Consider the following 18,683-nt stretch of genomic DNA (forward strand, 5'->3'; position numbering starts at 1 on the left):
GTCTCCAAGGTCACACACACACACACACACACACACACACAGACACACACACACACACACACTTCTGTGAAGGTATTTTCACATCTCAACAAGCGCAAATACATTAACAGACACACACACCCAGTTGTGGGAGCTCTGGTGAAGAGGTACACAATGTCCAATCTTGCCTGGTGTCATTCACCACAGGTCGACAACATCTCTGGGGATAGGTGCACATACATGTGCACACTCTCTCGCTCACACACACCCACACACACACACAAACACACACACACACACAGAGAGAGGATAGGTGGTTCACTGAGGAAGGTGTTCTTACCAAGTTTACAGAGTGGAGTACAGTATATCCTGGGCCACAACATACTCATGGTTCCACTGCAGTTCTAGAATGCCCATGGGCCACAACATACTCATGGTTCCACTGCAGTTCTAGAATGCCCATGGGCCACAACATGCTCATGGTTCCACTGCAGTTCTAGAATGTCCATGGGCCACAACATGCTCATGGTTCCACTGCAGTTCTAGAATGCCCATGGACCACAACATACTCATGGTTCCACTACAGTTCTAGAATGCCCATGGACCACAACATACTCATGGTTCCACTGCAGTTCTAGAATGCCCTTTGCAATCAGAACAATTTGTGGCAAAACCAACACAAAAAAGCATGTAAGAGCCCTTAGTCATTGTCTTAGTAAACTATTTAAAAATGTGACTAGTCATCAGGTCCAACTCCAGCAGCCCCATTAGAGTGTAAAACCCTACACCTCATCAAAATGGGCCCACGGAAGAAAACAGCACAGCCGAAAATACTGTTGTTATCATCAACTATGCACATGGGCCAGACTCCCCAAGTCACGAACAAGAAGGAATAAAAAAGCAACTTCCAAAATGCAGAATGACAGTTTCTGCCAAATTATTCAGTCTCATATTGTGTGTGTGTGTGTGTGTGTGTGTGTGTGTGTGTGTGTGTGTGTGTGTGTGTGTGTGTGTGTGTGTGTGTGTACATCTGTGTGTGTGCCAGTTTGAAATTCATCTCTCTGATAGTGATACACAGAACACACACCAACACAAAACTGAGGGTGGGAGAGTAGTAACATCAGCACTTGGTAAGCAGCCCTGACAGAGTCAAACAGTCCGATGATTGTAGCACTACACGTGCAAAGCAAAGACATGTAGATGTGTACAAATGAAAAAATGTGTGAGTGTGTTGATGTGTGTGATAGAATGAGAGAGAGAGAGAGAGAGAGAGAGAGAGAGAGAACGAGAGAGAAATGTATTTTCATCAGGAGTAATGTGTGATTGATTGCTGAGTCTGCAGCTGTATAGAGACCTCTCTTCAGGCTTCAACATAAATCACACCATTATAAGCCTCCCACTGCTCCCACTGCTCCCAATACAGACACACACACACCCCCCACACACACACACACACACACACACACACACACACACACACACACACACACGCACACACACACACACACACACACACACACACACAGGCCATAAAAGCCCATTCCTACCAGCTATCCACAGCACCCTGAGAGCAATACCCTCATGCCAAGATGCAAACCACCACCTAACACAGTCACTCTGTACCAGGAAGCAACATCAAACAGAAACACATATGCTGTGCTAAAGCCTCCTATCCCAGAAATGTCATGCCACTCCACCAATATCACTCCCTTTTACACACACAGGAAACCACCCCAGAAAGTCCTTACCATTTCTTCAAAATCGACAATGCGATATTCGGATATTTTCATACTGAATGTAATAATCATATGCACTTAATTCCCTTCATAAATCACAAAAAGTAGGATATCTGTTTATCATTAACATGGACACTTTGCCATCTGTGATTTCATATATGATATATATGATTTTAGGTATGAGCTATATGACTATAGATATGAGCTATTTATGACTATAGATAGGAGCTATATATGACTATAGATATGAGCTATATAGATATGACTATAGATATAAGCTATATATGACTATAGATATGAGCTATATAGATATGACTATAGATATGAGCTATAATAGATATGACTATAGATATGACTATATATGACTATAGATATGAGCTATATAGATATGACTATAGATATGAACTATATAGATATGCGCTATATATGACTATAAATATGACCTATATAGATATGATTATAGATATGAGCTATATAGATATGACTATAGATATGAACTATATAGATATGCGCTATATTTGACTATAGATATGAGCTATATAGATATGTTTATAGATATGAGCTATATAGATATGACTGGTCCATCCCACCATGCTGCTGGTCTTTGTCTCTCCTTCTGCCTGTTCCTGTTTTTCAGTATCTGTGACTGTGAGCAATGTTGCCTCAGACTTTAGCATGGGACACACTCCCATCTGGACACGGCACTGATTCTGTAGGCCAAACTAGTCACACCTACGCCCACGCTCACACACTGCAACAAGGAGCTCGGCAGATGTAGTCCTTCAGGCAGGCATTAACACAACCCGAGACACAAACGCACACACACAGAGTCAGGAAAGCTCTACTCACTGATTGAGCTCGACGTCCAGGATGAATGTTTGTCCAAAGGCGTCCACCTGGAAGCTGGCTTGAGCCACATGGTTACTCTGACAAAAAAAAGAAACACACAGGTAAATACAGGAATATAAACACCTTCACAGAGACTATTTGGCCACAAGCCAACAAAAACAATCAATCAAGCCCTTTCTGTGTTCTGGTGTTCAAGATGAAGGACTTGAAACACACTTTAGGCAAAGAGTGTGTACCTCTCAACGTTGGGCTGGTATTGTATATCAGTCTCGATGGCTTATCCACGGAGGTTTGGTTATAAAGGCATAGCTGTATGCTGATAGCAATGCTGTTTCAATGCCATGTTATGATCAATGTGCTAGGATCTGCAGACTCGCGTGAGGAGAGTTTTATCGTGCCATCTGCCAGCCGTTAACTGACTGAGCTGGTGCTCTTCTACTGTGTTTCAGCCCGTGCTATTTGCCTTTATGCCTCAATGCCACCAAACTCACTACAACACGACTGTATTGGTCTGCCTGCTGAACTCCAGTGTACACAGTGCGTTAGTAACTCTTCAACAGTGTCACATCAGAGGTAGTTTGTTGACATTTCCTATAGTGTGGCTGGACAACTATTCTGCTCCAGTGCAAACAGAACAGGCCTGTCCTGGTTACATCTTACCTGTACTTTTCCCCACCTTGAGCTACGCTCAAAGGCCTTTTTCCCTACTACACTGTGCTGTTTGGAGCTCTATGCCCACTGCCCACTGTTATGGCGCCCACCGCTGTGTGCTGAGCTATGCCCTGCCCTCCTGTGCCACGCTGATGCGTGTCGGGACGTGTCATCCCGCGTCGCGCTCGCTGGTGATTAATCAGAGCAGAGTGTAATTTGCTGTGGCCGAGGGCCCATATGGTGGCAGTGTGATTACTCTGCCTCCTGGGGTGAGGGCTATTGTGCTCCACCAGTCAAAGGAGGGTTGCGGGGTGGGGGTGGGGGTCCCAGTTCTACACTCACATTCTCCCATGGGACGACCCCTCCCCAAAATCCTATCTCGCTCACTCTCTCTCTCTCACACACACACACACTCTCTCTCTCTCTCACACACACACACACACACACACACACACACACACACACACACACACACACACACACACACACACAGAAACACACACACACACACATGCCGGATAACCCACACATACAAAATGAGCCGAAAAGGGAGGAAGACACGAAGCAGGCTGAGAGGGAGAGAACCGGGGACCGGAAAGAGGAATGAGTGACCCTCTGACCCTCTGACCAAAGCTGGCCCACCTCCTATCTCACCAGCCACACTGTCAACGTAGGCCACGCCCCTCTCCTCTTTTGTCTACAAGGCCGTGTTCACAGATACAGAGTTCCACGTGCCGACATTTTGGCCTTTTACAGAAACACTGGTGCAGCACACTAGCTATTCAAACATAACATCAGTGAGAAACATACAAAATGGTACCCCAAGAATGTAGCGGTGCACAGGATTATTGTGAGTAAGGTGTGTGTGTGTGTGTGTGTGTGTGTGTGTGTGTGTGTGTGAGAGAGAGTGTGTGTGTGTGTGCAATATCAAATGTACACACACAAGACTTGCATTGGGAGGAGTTCTTGTGAACACATCTGTGTGTGGCTCATTCATCAAAGTATCATCTCTTTCACACAAACACACAAAAACACACAAACACACACAAACACACACAAACACACACACACACACACACACACACACACACACACACACACTCTTCTTAAGTGGCACAAAAGCAAAATCCACCCTTTCTTATATCCACCAATGTAGTTGTACACACTGACATGAACACAGACAGGCAGGGACCAATTAAAAATCCTCTCACATGGTTTTGAACGAAATCCTAAAATTGGATGCGGCCAAATACTCTTCAAGACTCCTCATTCTATATTGATTCGCATCTATAAATATCTCGCTGGGTTTTTGTTTTCAAATGTCTCTTCTCTTTGAGGTAACTTCCAACCATGCTCACCTGGGCCCTGCCAACGCGGAGCTAAAAACAGACCGAGGGAGACGATCACAGAGCTTTACACCTGATTCCAGGTCGACCTCAACATAAGAGGAGTAAAGCAGTACAAAAATGTTTCAGGTAGAAGACTGTCCTTAATGAATAACTTAGCAAGGGACGTTATTACATACATGTAAATTCAGATGATTCAAAACATAGAACACTTGAGTTGCTCAATCTAGAATTTACAGTGGGGCAATGCCTTCCACAGATATTAGACAGCACCACTGGTCTATTATGTACCTCTTAGCTCAGATTATTGAGCATGGCTTAGAGTCAGACAACAGAGTGACGGGTGAGCCCTGGGAAGCTTTGGCTTGAATCTGGATGTGGGGGTAATGTTACCAAGGAGACAGATATGGAGATGAATGAAGCCCCTCTCTCTCTCTCTTTCTGTACCCCCCTTCTCTCTCTCATACAAACACACACACCGCAGCACATGTGCGTGCACACACACACACACACACACACACACACACACGCACGCACGCACGCACACACACACACGCGCGCGCACGCACGCACGCGCACAGGGTAGAATAGCAAAGGTCATCATGTCTAAAGCCTCCTGCATTGTTTTGCTTTGATGGCAGTATTTTTCTTCCAGGCAACAAAAGGGAGAATGCCAACATCTGGTATTTCCCCCCATTTATTTCTGCAAGTCCACAACTAGCTAATTTGTTGATCATCATTATGATCAACAAATGATATGAAGAGGTAGAACAACACAGTGATCAAGAATCCTATATGCCTGTACGGGGTTTAGGAAAATGCAACTTGATAATAGTCGTATTCCCAACAGAACATTAAATAACAAAAAGCAACAAACTAAATACCAAAATCACACCACTTCTGAACACTGAAACCGCATCCATCACACCGATCAATATGGCAAATATTAAGTGGATTGATCAAGTTTATTAGCGCCACGGCGTCGTGCGAGTCCCAGTCTTAGACAAAGGGTTAACATCGCCACCATCTGCGAGCCGGTAACACAGCAATCGCCCCGAGGCCCTTTTCATACACACATGTCTAAAACACTATACGTACTGATTTGACAACACTCATTCGGTCTCGTAAAACAAGGAGCGAGGTACAAGAAAATCACATTAAACTGTGTTTGCTCTTAGAATGGAACTTGAAGCGTACCATGCTTCATACACCCTATGTCGTCCGAATAAAAACACCTGCTGACTACACAGCAATACATTGTATTGTACTCAGGAACAGACAATATAATACAATCTTTACTTGAATCTGACTATCTGAGCTGCTGGATTTGGACAGTGTGAGGCAATTATGCATTTGAGTAGTCTACACATATGCGGTGTATATGAGTAACATCATTACTCGTTTCATGCATATGCTTCTACAGCGTCACATCATCTCAGCGCGTGTCCTGTGTGGACTGGACGGGTAGGTAGGCTGTTGTCTAACGGCTCCGTCTACCTTACATCCCAATGTACGTCACCTCACAAGCTCTACAGAGGAACTGACAGTGTCTGTGTCAATAGCATGAGTGCCACAAGAAAGTGACACTCTGTTGACTCATTTCATAATTTGTTGTCATCACTCCGCTGGTGTTCTTTTGTTGCGAGGGCCCCGGGGCCTCGAGGAGAGCGCATCCTTTGTCTAGCCTACCAGTAGGGTTCCCTCGCGCCTGTGCCAGGACGGTGACTTTTGGCTGGGACGAAAACCATGGAAAATGGAAAACAGCTCAGGACGAAAATAAATGTCTCTTGTTCGAGCATGGAACCTCACCCGACATTACACACAATCTGTGCGCAGATGGATTTGTTTTATTGTTGTTATTATTTCATCACCTAAATAAATTTGAGTCAGTAGGACATTTTCCACTGAAGGCGTACCAGCAGCGTAAACAACAGGAGCTGTGTTGGAAAGGCTCAGGCATAAAAACATAAACAACATTTGAATATCTGGACGTCTCCAATAGCAACGGGGACCGTGGGTATCCTCCTGACAGCTCTCCCATACCAATGATTCAGCGGGGGCCCTGTGCGGCCACTGAGCAACCTGCCGCGGAGCGAGCTTACCTGTTTGGAGTCGAAGCTCGCTCTGATCCTTGTGTTGAGAACGTCGTGTGTGGTTTGACTGTAGTTGTCCATTCGGTAAATTAACCGTAGAGGGACTGTTTTTTCTTTACCAAGATACCCGCTTCCATCCCGCCGAGCCTTATAATCGGCGTCTTCTGCAATAAGAAAAAAAAAAAGATTTCAGTATATTGCGCTTTTTCTCTTATTCAAGTAGCCAATGACCGGACCATCACATTTTGTCTGTATGTTACCATAATCGCAATTAAAACAACTGAATGGAGACCGTGTTGTATTGCATAAATCCAAAGCAAATTTTATATATTGCATTTTGTCGTTGTATGCATGTTTCAGGAACTGTTTACATCTCTAACCTAGGCTTCTGCGCTACCACAAGGATGTGAAATTAGGGCATTCTAATCATTGCCTCTCGCCTTATCAATAAAGGTAAGACACTGGCTGTATCTCAGATGAATTACCGTTTGGGTTGCTGGCATATACGATGTACATCGTTCCACAGAGGCACAAGAAGGAAATCCCCAATCGCGACATCGCCTCTGAATCTGCCCGACAAAGTCAAGAGATGCTTCCCAATAAATTCCCAAAAAAGATTCACACCGCTTCGTTGCTAAAGTCGATAAAAGGTTGCAACCATAGACGAACGCTCTCTGCTCGTCTCGATACCGCAATCTCCCGTGTTGGTTGCCATTAGTGATGCGCTTTCAGCCTCTGCATTGAGACGCGGATTGTACGGAACGGCGAGGCGAGTGCGTGTGAACGATTTCAACTCTTAGCAGTCAGAGCCAGAGGATGGAGCAGAAGCCACCTCCTTAAAATACATCAATACCCAGCCGTCTCACTGCGGAGCGAGGCCATACATATATGCATGAGCGGCGGATACAGCGCGAGACACAAGCAAGTGGAATGACGGGTAGTGTAGGCTAGTGCGCACTGAGGCTTTTATGTCTTCACTGCGGAAGATAGATCAGGCACAGTGAACATCAACACTTTGTATGGTTTGCTTGTAAAGGTCATGATTCAATGATTAGCCTAACGATGTAGCCTAACCGATAGAGCATTTCCCACATAGGCTATTGATAAAATAATATCTATCTAATAAAAACAAGGCCAACTGCCATAGTTGGTGACATACATTCTAGTACAAAGTCAAAGATGAGAGAATGCAAGTGACATAACTGACATCACAGAATGGCTATGGGGGAAACAATACGTAGGCCTACCCTACTAGGCAAATAGCTATTTAGAGTGGTAATAAAACGTAGTAAGCCCATAATCAACTGGACTTTTGACAAAATTGCCTTAAGAAAGACGCCTGTTTATTTTGGCCTCGTGTGGAGAGGAGTAAGAGAGGCAAAGAATCCATAAGGGTCACTGTTGAAAAGATACAGAGAAAAGAAGGTTACCATCTTGGGGTCATTAAGAAAAAAGAACATCAGATATCAATCCTAATATAATTCAGAAGGCTAGGGAAAAGCATTTCCTGTTATTTTGGAGATTGTCAAATGCTACATTGCCTGGAACTGTATCTTCATAGGCACATATGACTATACTGAAAAGAAATGAACTCTGGCTGCCTCTGCCAAGATTTTATGAAATGTGGGTCATGACTGGATAATCCAGCAGGTCAATGATCGAAAGTATGTCCAGCCCAATACAGAAATGGTTTGCTAAATACAAAATCAAGCTTCTGTCATTGCCATCTTACTGGCCTGATCAGAACTCCATAGAAACACCAGTGATATGAGTTCAAGAGAATGCACACGAGGTAGGAATCTGGAGATTCTGAGAAGGAATGGTCTCAAATGCCCTGCTTTGTATTCTACAATTCCATAGAAGACGACCATGATGTTTTATTGGCACTTATTGGCAAGGGCAAGGTATTAAAAAACAGGGGTACCAATAATAGTAGAACATGTTCTTGTTAAAGAAAATTTCTTGAGGCATTTTTTTTCTCAGAATAACTTTTGCTTTCCTTCAAGGTTGTATTTCATTGTTCTCAGTGTGAGACTAAGGTACATAAAATAATGATAATTTCATACCTCTTTCTCACTCAGCTCACTGTACATCGCCATATAAAGGCCCCTTTATATTACATATGCAAAACATGCAAGACCGCAAAGACATTCTGTGGCTATAGCAATTTGTCCTAGTTCTGAATGTCTGGCTTAATGGAAGTTAAGTTGACTGGCTCTATATTAAGGTTAATAAGGCTTCCTTGTTAGAGCCCAACATACAGAAAAATCAATCTGAAGTAGCACGCACATAAACCATGGCATGACAACACCAGTATTCCATTTCCTTTATAAAACATTTAGACTATGCGTGGCTCGTTCTTCTCAGTTAGTTCGGGTTGAGAGATTTTGCAGTGGGTTTAATTAAACACTTCCACTGCTTTTACGTCTGGTCTTTCGGGAGTACAGCAAGGATCACAAATATCCAAACAACGTAGTCTTCCCTTCCTATAGAAAAGAAACTGAATGAAAACAGTGCTGGCGACAGACCAAAGAATAAAATGGCCTTTGTTGGTATAAGTATAAATATATATATATATACTCTTTTGATCCCGTGAGGGAAATTTGGTCTCTGCATTTATCCCAATCCTTTGTTGGTGAGTCTCTTGCAACAGTAGGCCAGAAAGACTTGATAATGCCGTTGTATTCATGTGCATTCACGGTCTTCATTTTATGGGATATGATGGAAACCTCTGTTCCCAGTGCCGTAACACTGATTGTCAAAACAATACTGACAATTAAGGTCTGCTATTCGATTCCACATTTAACAAATTGTTTTGTACCAAAAACTGGGTACAAGACCATGTCAGCCTGCTTTTGCAACCCAAGTTAAAACACAACAAAGGGGTCAAACATATCTAGGAATCACACTTTAGGCCTCTTAACAAATTTTTACATGCATATTAAATCAAATGGTGTCAAATTGCCAGTGAACTGCCTTGACTCCAAGATGAACCGCAAAGCAGTTCAGATTGACGCAGCCAAGCGACACTGGATTTATTTCAAGAACTGTTACTTTTTGAGTGCTAATTTTATGGTTGTAATTTTTTTTTGTCTAACATAGGTGTTGCAACACTAAGATTATCAAACCAAAACAAATCAAGTCAGATCGATGCTCTTACATGTGAAAAAAGTATTCGCAGTACTGCTAAATAAACCACAATGTCTTGTATTAATCAAACTATCCATTCACTTCTGAATAAACATTCTTTTATTCATATCTACATCACCAGTCTTCACATCTTCTCACAAGCGTGAGCAGAGTGGTTGTAATAATATACACTTTTGAACGTCCTCAAAACACAAGGTTTTAGAAGAATTTGCCCTCATTTAATGTGGAATTCATTTTGGAATACATAGCCACGTATGTATAAAGAAAATTAAAAATGTGCACATGCACAGACGCCTTTAGTTAAGGCCGGTGAATTTGCCTGTTGTTTAAAAAATTAAAATAAGAGAGATTTTGGACCTACACAGGTCAGAATGTCTCTTCCATTAAAATCTGTTGAAGTAGCTGAGGCACTGACAGTCTTCTACAGAGCACTTCCTCCCACCAACTCAACGGCACATTGTCCTCAAATTCATACATAACCCCCCCCCCCCCCCTTTCTTTATTCAGCAAAACCTGGAAAGTCCTCCTGCAGGTCATCGCTCTCCTGGAAGAGTTGCCACAGGTCCTGCCATTGCTGGGCAGAGCCCTCGGCCTCCTCCGTTCCGAGGGTCCCAGGGGGTAGAGGCCTGACGGAGAGGGACCTGCCTCTCCTCCAGCTCCTTTCAGCCCGGATTCTCCTCCGCAGGGGGCGGAAGGCATCCGTCGTCCCACGCTGTGCGGCGTCCTGAAGTGCATTTGGTGCGGGGTTTGGCAAATCTGTGGCATTTTGAGTCTGTTCTGGCTCGCGGTCTACAGAATCCACAGGCCTCTTTTTTGAACTGACTGGCAGCTGCTGTCGTCTTGTGATAGCAGATTTGAAAGTTCGACATGGCTGACGCTCTGTGACCTTCACAGAATTCTCCAGTATCGAGTCCTGCAGTGTAACGTCCACAGGCTTGCCCTGCACCGATTCCTGTCGTGTGGTGTCTACAGGTTTCTCCTCCGTCAAGTCCTGCTGTGTGGGGTCTTCAGTGTCCCCCCATGAGGAGTCCTGCTTTTCAGTACCTACAAGTTTGGCCTGTATGAACACCTGTTGTGTAATGTCCAAATGCGTGATGTCTACAGGTTTGCCCTGTATAGAGTCCTGCTGAGTGACATGGGCAGTTTTGTGCTGCATGGACTCACCTGGAGAGTCCTGCTCGAGCCCACTTAAAGCCACCATCTCCTCACTCTGTGCAGCTTCAGTCCCAAGAGTGTCTGTGTGTTTTTCCTCACCTGTGTGAGAACTAAGTGGAATATGTCTCTTTCTGCGATATCTGCGTCTCCGATTCCGGTCCTTGATGCTCTGCGGTCCAGGCGTCGTTTCTGTGGCAACTGCATCATTAACTTTGTCCGAGTGTAAAATGGAGTCGCCGCCGAGAGCCCTCAACAGCGTGGGGCAGGACTCCCACATGAAGGAGCCCCGTTTGCTCCTGGAAGATTCCAGAACATAAGGACGTTCCTCTGATGAGTCTCTGTTCTTTCCAGAGAGGGATTCCCTGATTCGCTTTCGCTGTGACGAGCATGATGCGCCCAAGCTCGGACTCCGCTGTGACGAGCATGATGTGCCCAGGCTTGGACTCCGCTGCGCTCGTCCTCCACGTCCTCCTTTGTCGCATCTTCCAGCTTCCTCTGTTCGGTCTCGACTGACGACCGACACACAAATGGGTGAGATGGGCACACTACACTTCACCCTGAGGAAGAAAAAAGAATGTCATGCCGGATGACCACAGCTGCTAATATTCCATGTTTCCTGTAGCGGAGGGAGAGAGCGGTCACCCCTCGAATCCAGGGCTCTGGGGTAACAAACCTGCTGCAGGTTTAGTATCCCGAAACCCGGGTTCAAGGCTGGGTGGGATGACTTGCTCGCTCACGCCGCAACATTTCCAAAGACATGTTCAATCCAATTACAAAGTCAACACAGTGCTATTATTCACTTGGTTCTGTAAGAGGTCACAGCCAAAGATGAACACTAATTGAACAGTTATGGCCTCTGTGTTGCAACTTTGCACAGAACAAAGCTTCATCTGTTTAATTATTCAAGCAATACTTTGCAATTAAGTCCCAGAGGTGTTCTGTGTGTGTGTGTGTTGTGAAGTTACCTCTGTGCTGGTGGCTCTCGTGCAAATACCCAAGGTAACTGTGCTATGAGGGCATCCAGCTTCTGGTAGTGACCTCCAGCCACAAACGCCCGGTGCTGCTCTCCTTTCAGATGCTGAAAGGTCATATCCCAAATATATTAGTAAGAAGGTACAAGCATTTGATTTCATTAGTGAATATTGAAGTATGCCTTTGACGGCTTCATAATTGTTAGTACTAGTCAGCATTTCTCAACCTTTTTTCAGTCACATGTGTACGCAAAAATCTCAGACATCCCAGAAATTGTTTTTTTATATACATGGAGGGGGCCACTGCACATTTGCTGAGTGACATTCGACCTTCATATTCAAATTTGCAGTGGTCTCTTAGTTTTGAATATGACCGTCAACTCATTCGAATGACACTCAACCATAGGACCATAGGACGACATCAGAAAAATGTGCAGTGGCCTCTTCATTTTTTCCAGCGCTGTATATGAAAAGAGGCCTGAACTCATCATCGAGAAGTAATGAAACACACACACACACACACATGGTGTAAATGTTGGACTATTTTTGCAAGATGAAATTGACTCATTGTTTTTATGCCTAGTTTCGCACCAAATGACACTTGACAACAGTGCACAAGTATAACAGTTTATGCTTCTTACGGGGCACAAAATCACTAAACTAAACTTAATCACAATCACTAAACTTTCAAATATCAAAAATGAACTTCAATAAGTGTAGGTCCATCAGCAGCATTGTTCCGTATGCGTCTGTTTTTCAGTTGCCGTTACAACCATGCTGGATGGAGTTTGTGTGTGCAAATAAAAGGTGTGCTTGTAAACCGCAATGTCTGTTCTGTTTATTTAATCCTGTATGAATGAACTGTAGGCGCAACGGGCAGCTGCACCGCTACAACGCTACATGCGTAGGTTTGGTCAGCTCTACACAGATTAAACCCCTCACACGAGGGTATTAGACTGCGTAGATTCAACGCAGATCTATAAATCTTGCTAGGTTTATGTTTTTGCCGTCTGGAGGGCAGGACCGAGATAAGCACCCCGGTGGCACAAGAAAGCACAGTGGCAGTTTCTTAAGGTAGCTTTTGGAGGATATTTTGACGGCACCCTGGTTGAGAAAACGCTGGTGTAAGTTAAGGGATGATGCGCTCACCTCTTGGAGTGAAATGCTGGTGTAAGTTAAGAGTTAAGGGATGATGCGCTCACCGCTTGGAGTGAAATGCTGGTGTAAGTTAAGAGTTAAGGATGATCGCCACCGCTTGGAGTGAAATGCTGGTTTAAGTTAAGAGTTAAGGGATGATGCGCTCACCGCTTGGAGTGAAATGCTGGTGTAAGTTAAGAGTTAAGGGATGATGCGCTCACCGCTTGGAGTGAAATGCTGGTGTAAGTTAAGAGTTAAGTGATGATGCGCTCACCGCTTGGAGTGTGTCGTATGTGACGCCGCAGCATTCACAGTATCCTCCCTTTTTCTTCTCTTTCCGCTCGCGCGCTCGATGTTTGCTTTTGCCGGCGTGCGCTTTCCCCTCTGGCCTACATTTGCACATCCACACATTAACACACACACACACACACACACACACACACACAGACAAATAAACACATCTGTGTTAATTATATGGAATGTTTACTCAGAAATAAGAGTAAGAAATATATTGCATCATATGTCGAGTGCTGGCATGGCATTACAATAACGTCAAGCACGGTCAACTCACTTCCTGGGTTGGCTTCCCTATTGGTTTTTGTACTATATCTTTGCTTTCAATGGGCTATCTGAATTCAACTTAAAGAGTAGTGTGTGTGTGTGTGTGTGTGTGTGTGTGTGTGTGTGTGTGTGTGTGTGTGTGTGTGTGTGTGTGTGTGTGTGAGAATTTCCTCACCCATGTGTGGAGTGTCTCTTGTCCTCTATTTGGAAAGGGCTGGCAGGGGGAGCCGAGTTGAAGTTACACACAGGCATCTGGGCCATGTGCAGGTAGAGGGGTCTGTACCGCCTACAACAACACAGCACATTTCAGGACACACTACTTACAGAGTCATATATTCAAAGGTTAATACACAGTTCATTTGAGGTTGAGGTCTGTGTCTTCTATTAAGATTTGTGTATGCAAAGGTGTTTTGCCTAGTGCATAGAATCCAAAAAAACAGGTCAAGTAATAGATAAAAGGAGATGCAGGAGAAATAAAAGGAAACTGCACTCAGAGGCTGATAAAATAGACTCTATGAACAAAGACTGAGAGACAAATGTTTCAGGTTAAGCCCATCTTCAGAGTTCCCAGTTTCAATGCTGCACATGCTGCTGTTTCCCAACTCGAGCATAACGGCCCGGATGATTTATCCTCTTTAGTAAAGCTGCACTTTGGCAAGTCAACATTGTCGATATATTTATTCGCCTAATCCTTATTTTTACCTAAATTAATTTTAAACACAGATATGACCCACATGGATGTTGATTCCCTTGATAATTCAAGGCATGCCCCAATCTATATAAGGATAAGGGTAGCAATGAATGCAAGGCACATTGTTTTACATGACATTTGCCTCAAATTCGGATTTATGAAGAATTATAGTACAATGTGCATGCATTGTTTGATAACGACAGCAATTCCAGAATGTAAATGTAAATCAGGTTTACAGGCCAAGTATACTTGTGTATACAAGGAATTTGGTCTCTGCATTTATCCCATCCGTGAATTAGTGAACACACAGAGCACGCAGTTAGGTGAAGCACACACCAACACGGAGCAGTGAGCTGCCTTGCTACAACAGCGCTCGGATGTGGGCATGGGAGAGCAGTGCTAAACCACCAGAAATTAGTACCAGTGGTTCTAAACAAGACAGAGCACCAAACATCATCTTCAGTTTCAAAAGAATGATTTGCAATCTTAATGCACTTACCTACTTGAGTCCTCCACTTTCACAAAAGGCTTACTGATTCTGCTAGCTGCAAAACATATGACACAAATGCCACATGTATCAGTGCCCATGGAGATAAATAGCAATGACACACTAATATTAATAATCATATTTCTTTCTTAAATATGCATAAAGAAAACTCACCATTGTGTTTCTGAGAAGTCCGTCCATAACATGCTTGCTTGGCCTAAATATTCACATTAGCATTAGCAGATAGACACGTGTGTTTACATAATTCATTTCCAGCTGATCTATAGACCCTTTCAAGAGAGTTCCATTCTCAGCATCATAAGTGGCCCCACAAGACTTCCTTTTTAACATTCCATATGTTATCTTAATACAGAGGAAGTAGATTGGGGCCCAAATAGAACGTTCAAGCATTGTTTTTGTTTTTATTGTTGAAAGGGTCCATAAAAGAAAAGACCTACTGTTTTTTTGACAGCTGTAGGGTTTGTCTTCTGCTCTGTAGAAATAGCAGGTTTCTTCTTTTCAATATACGCAATCATGTCTGATTGAGGGGGGAAAAAAAATTGATTATGAATACTATGGATGGACTAATGGACCATCACATGATAATTACACGGTAATGCTATTACCCTACTAGCATGTTTAATATGTTAGGAAGCAGAGATTTACCTTCTATGTGAACGATTTTCACTCCCCATTCCAGTGCATTCGACAACATCTTGTTGATCTTAATACGCTCCTATAGCAACAGCACACCAAGAGATCCCACATGCGAGTTATTAAACAACGGCTTACTGCGACACAAGCTGCTCTAGAACATCATAAAACATGAAGCCATACTGCGACACAAGCTGCTCTAGAACAGTGATTTTCAACCACTGTGCCGTGGCACACCAGTGTGCCGTGGGAAATTGTCCAATTTCACTTAATTGGTCCAAAAACTTTACTTGTTGCAAATAGTAGGCTAGGATATGCTATTGTTGAGTATCTGTGCCTGCAATGTAGTGACTTGCTAAATAAATAAATAAATAAATAAATAAATAAATCCTCTTTCATGTCCGTGGGTGACAGTAATAGCGCAATAATGACCTTGTTAATCAAGTGATGCGCACTAAAACTGGTGGTGAAAAATAGATACTGGAAAGCTAGATAACGCATTGGGCTCCAGAACATACGTAAATAGCGATGCCATCATGGGGGCAACAATTAGTGGAGGCCAATGGAGAAACAGGTGTCTCTGATTGGAAATCAGACAGGTGTCTCTGAGCGTCAGCTAGTGTTGTCCAGAGCGTGTAGGTGCTTGCCTCCAGCAATATGATGGCCGCGTTCACGTAGCCTGTGCCACTTAATAGGCTAGAACTCGGACAGTCCGGTATCTAGCTTTCTAATATGGGTGAAAAGACGTAGGGCCTAAAACAGCAAATCAATAGGCTAAACATAAATAAATAGGCCTCCTTGAAAAGAAAAAATGCAGACTCTGAACCGAACTGTAAAGAAATGAGAAACTAAATTGTCATTATTATTACTATATTAGGCCACAGTGTGTAATTCTGTTACATTTTTGGTTGGTGGTGTGCCGCAGGATGTTTTTTAATATAAAAAAAATGTACCATGGCTCAAAAAAGGTTGAAAAACACTGCTCTAGAACATCATAAACATGAAGCCATAATGCGACACAAGCTGCTCTAGAACATCATAAACATGAAGCCTGCATGAGCGTTTGTGCCGCCTCTTACCTGCTCCTTCATCACCTTCTCCACCAGCTTCTTCCCTCGGCTGACTTGCACCTGAGACACAACAACAGGCATCTCAGTACGAACACTAGGCTACTACCTGAAAGGAATCTCAAAAATCTGCTTTCTGTACAGACACACACACACAGAAAGACTCACATCCATGCTTTCAAAATGAGCCATGTGTGTTTATATAAAGCAGTAAGTTTCACAAAAACAGGCATGGATTTTGCTCATTATTTCACAGGACAATAGACCAATTTTCAATTTCATGAACATCACACCATAAGCAGACACAGATGCAGCTAACTGACAACCACACACACACACACGGCTACATAAGTCCCGGCACACTCACTGCGTCCGTGGGTCCCTGGGAGCCGCTCCGGTGACCCTCCTTGCTGCTGCTGGGCCGAGGGGAGCTGAGCACCGACTCCGGGCTGGGGACCGGAGACTCCCGCACCAGCCGGTGCACATAGCGAGCCTCAGGCTTGCTGCTGACCAGATATCTAATGTCTTTACTGAAGAACTTCTCAACCGTCTGAGAGAGAGAGAGAGAGAGAGAGAGAGAGAGAGAGAGAGAGAGAGAGAGAGAGAGAGAGAGAGAGAGAGAGAATTAAAGACAATCACTGTTTGGAAGAAGAAAAAAAACAAAAAAAAACAACAAAAAACAGCCATAAACTGGCCAGTACCAAATTCTTTCCCCGATACTTGAACAACCTAGGGTCATTCTGAAATGCTTGCCTGCCTTTTTTTTTAAAAATAATGTTTAGAAATGGCTAAATGGCTTTAAAGAGCACAAATATGACAGATCTTATCCCAGCCCACCACAATAAGGAATGAGTGTAAATGGCTTTGACTCTTAATCTCCAAGGCAAAGACAGGATTAAGCAACCTAAAAGCCCATTTTCATTTGCATTTCTGACTTGTGTGACCATTCACAACCATTCTCTGCAATTACGGTTCTTCTCAGGGCAATCAAAATAGAGCTCAATAGAACAGTACTTCCAAACATTCACAAATACAATGACACAACTCATGGTATAAACTTACTGCATTTCGTTGTCTCTGTACTTGTACTCTGCACAATGACAATAAAGTTGAATCTAATCTAAAAACAAGATAACTTTATACATACTCCTCCAAGCGTTTGGATGTCATTTTCAAGTCTTGCGCTTCGTTTGTTAGAGGGCAAATCCAAGTAGAAAACCTTTCCAGTTAAAGGTTTGATAGAGGAAGGTGTTCGTTTCTGATGTTTTTCTTTAGTCTTTTTTTTGGACCGTTGTCATCGATCTTAGAATCTACAATAAAGCCACACAAATTAGCAAAATATATTAGAGTATTTCTTCCTACACCTGTATGTTGAGTGAGGTAGATATGTAAGTAGCAAAATGATTACCTTGTGACTTAGACCTGGAAGACCTTGGAACAGCTCTTGGCTTCATTTCAAATTAGAACTAGGTAAATGAATGTTGCTGAGGTTAATTAAAGCCCCATATTGAACATTAGAAATCCCTATGTAGTAGACTGTAGCATCTGAAAATGTATGGATACAAAAGGCACTTAAAAAAAAAAAAAAAAACCATACAAACACACCAAAACGTTACAGCCTCTCACAAACCGCAACCAACCTAACCTTGCATAATAACGTTACACTATTTTCGCACGTGCCTTTAAAAGAGTGGAGTCAAGTAGCCTACTTACAGAAACTTAGAAGTAAATTGTAAGAACTTGACTGCTGAAGCATGCGATGACAGACTGACTAGCATTTTCTGACACAGTTTCATAGAGCAGCCGTTTAAAACCGATCCTTTTAAAAACAACAGGAAGTAACTAGGAAGCTGTTTCCTATCATCAAGCTAGCAGCTAGCCACACTGACTAACGTTTGCTGGTTTGAAAAGTAACGTACACCATTAAAGAAACGATCTGCCCCGTAATGTTGACTTTGAATTACTTACAAGCTCCCCAAACAACAAGACGCACATACAACGATATCCATTTAGACAACGCGTAACTACTTCGGATCAGTTGGAATAACGTGTCTTGCTCACATTTCCTAGTTTGTTGTTGACATGATGTTAACATAGCTTACTGCTCAAAGTTTTTTTAGTCATTCCCGCGCTTAAAAATAACTTTCCCACAATGC

The 18,683-nt window shown here is 43.3% G+C and overlaps 2 protein-coding genes across 6 annotated transcripts in view; both read right to left on the reverse strand.

Annotated features, from left to right (window-relative positions):
• adam22 (ADAM metallopeptidase domain 22) overlaps window positions 1-7,540 on the reverse strand; it is a 69,795-nt gene extending 62,255 nt beyond the window's left edge. For both annotated transcript variants that reach the window (XM_048260108.1, XM_048260107.1), the window contains exons 1-3: window positions 7,140-7,540; window positions 6,664-6,818; window positions 2,565-2,641 (exon numbers count right to left, since the gene is read on the reverse strand). In XM_048260108.1, coding sequence (XP_048116065.1) covers window positions 2,565-2,641; window positions 6,664-6,818; window positions 7,140-7,212 — 305 coding nt within the window. In that variant the 5' untranslated portion in view covers window positions 7,213-7,540. The remainder of the gene's footprint in view (window positions 1-2,564; window positions 2,642-6,663; window positions 6,819-7,139) is intronic.
• A 2,345-nt stretch (window positions 7,541-9,885) lies between these two features.
• Window positions 9,886-18,658, reverse strand: dbf4 (DBF4 zinc finger). Of its 4 annotated transcripts, none has more exons than XM_048260111.1 (13): window positions 18,496-18,658; window positions 17,936-17,993; window positions 17,675-17,837; window positions 16,895-17,077; window positions 16,540-16,590; window positions 15,473-15,542; window positions 15,265-15,344; window positions 14,981-15,023; window positions 14,819-14,864; window positions 13,804-13,914; window positions 13,342-13,456; window positions 11,925-12,037; window positions 9,886-11,516 (listed from the first exon to the last, which is right to left on the reverse strand). In XM_048260111.1, exons 5-13 carry the CDS (start codon window positions 16,549-16,551, stop codon window positions 10,304-10,306), a joined length of 1,803 nt encoding a protein of 600 aa, XP_048116068.1. In that variant the 5' UTR covers window positions 16,552-16,590; window positions 16,895-17,077; window positions 17,675-17,837; window positions 17,936-17,993; window positions 18,496-18,658; the 3' UTR covers window positions 9,886-10,303. The 4 variants fall into 4 exon arrangements, with proteins under 4 accessions (XP_048116068.1, XP_048116066.1, XP_048116069.1 ...); XM_048260109.1 differs by having other exon boundaries at window positions 17,936-18,072; XM_048260112.1 differs by lacking the exon at window positions 18,496-18,658 and adding an exon at window positions 18,241-18,476.
• Between the last annotated feature and the right edge of the window lie 25 nt (window positions 18,659-18,683).

Source organism: Alosa alosa, chromosome 13 (genome assembly GCF_017589495.1).
Source record: "Alosa alosa isolate M-15738 ecotype Scorff River chromosome 13, AALO_Geno_1.1, whole genome shotgun sequence".
NCBI classification, from domain to species: Eukaryota; Metazoa; Chordata; class Actinopteri; order Clupeiformes; family Clupeidae; genus Alosa; species Alosa alosa.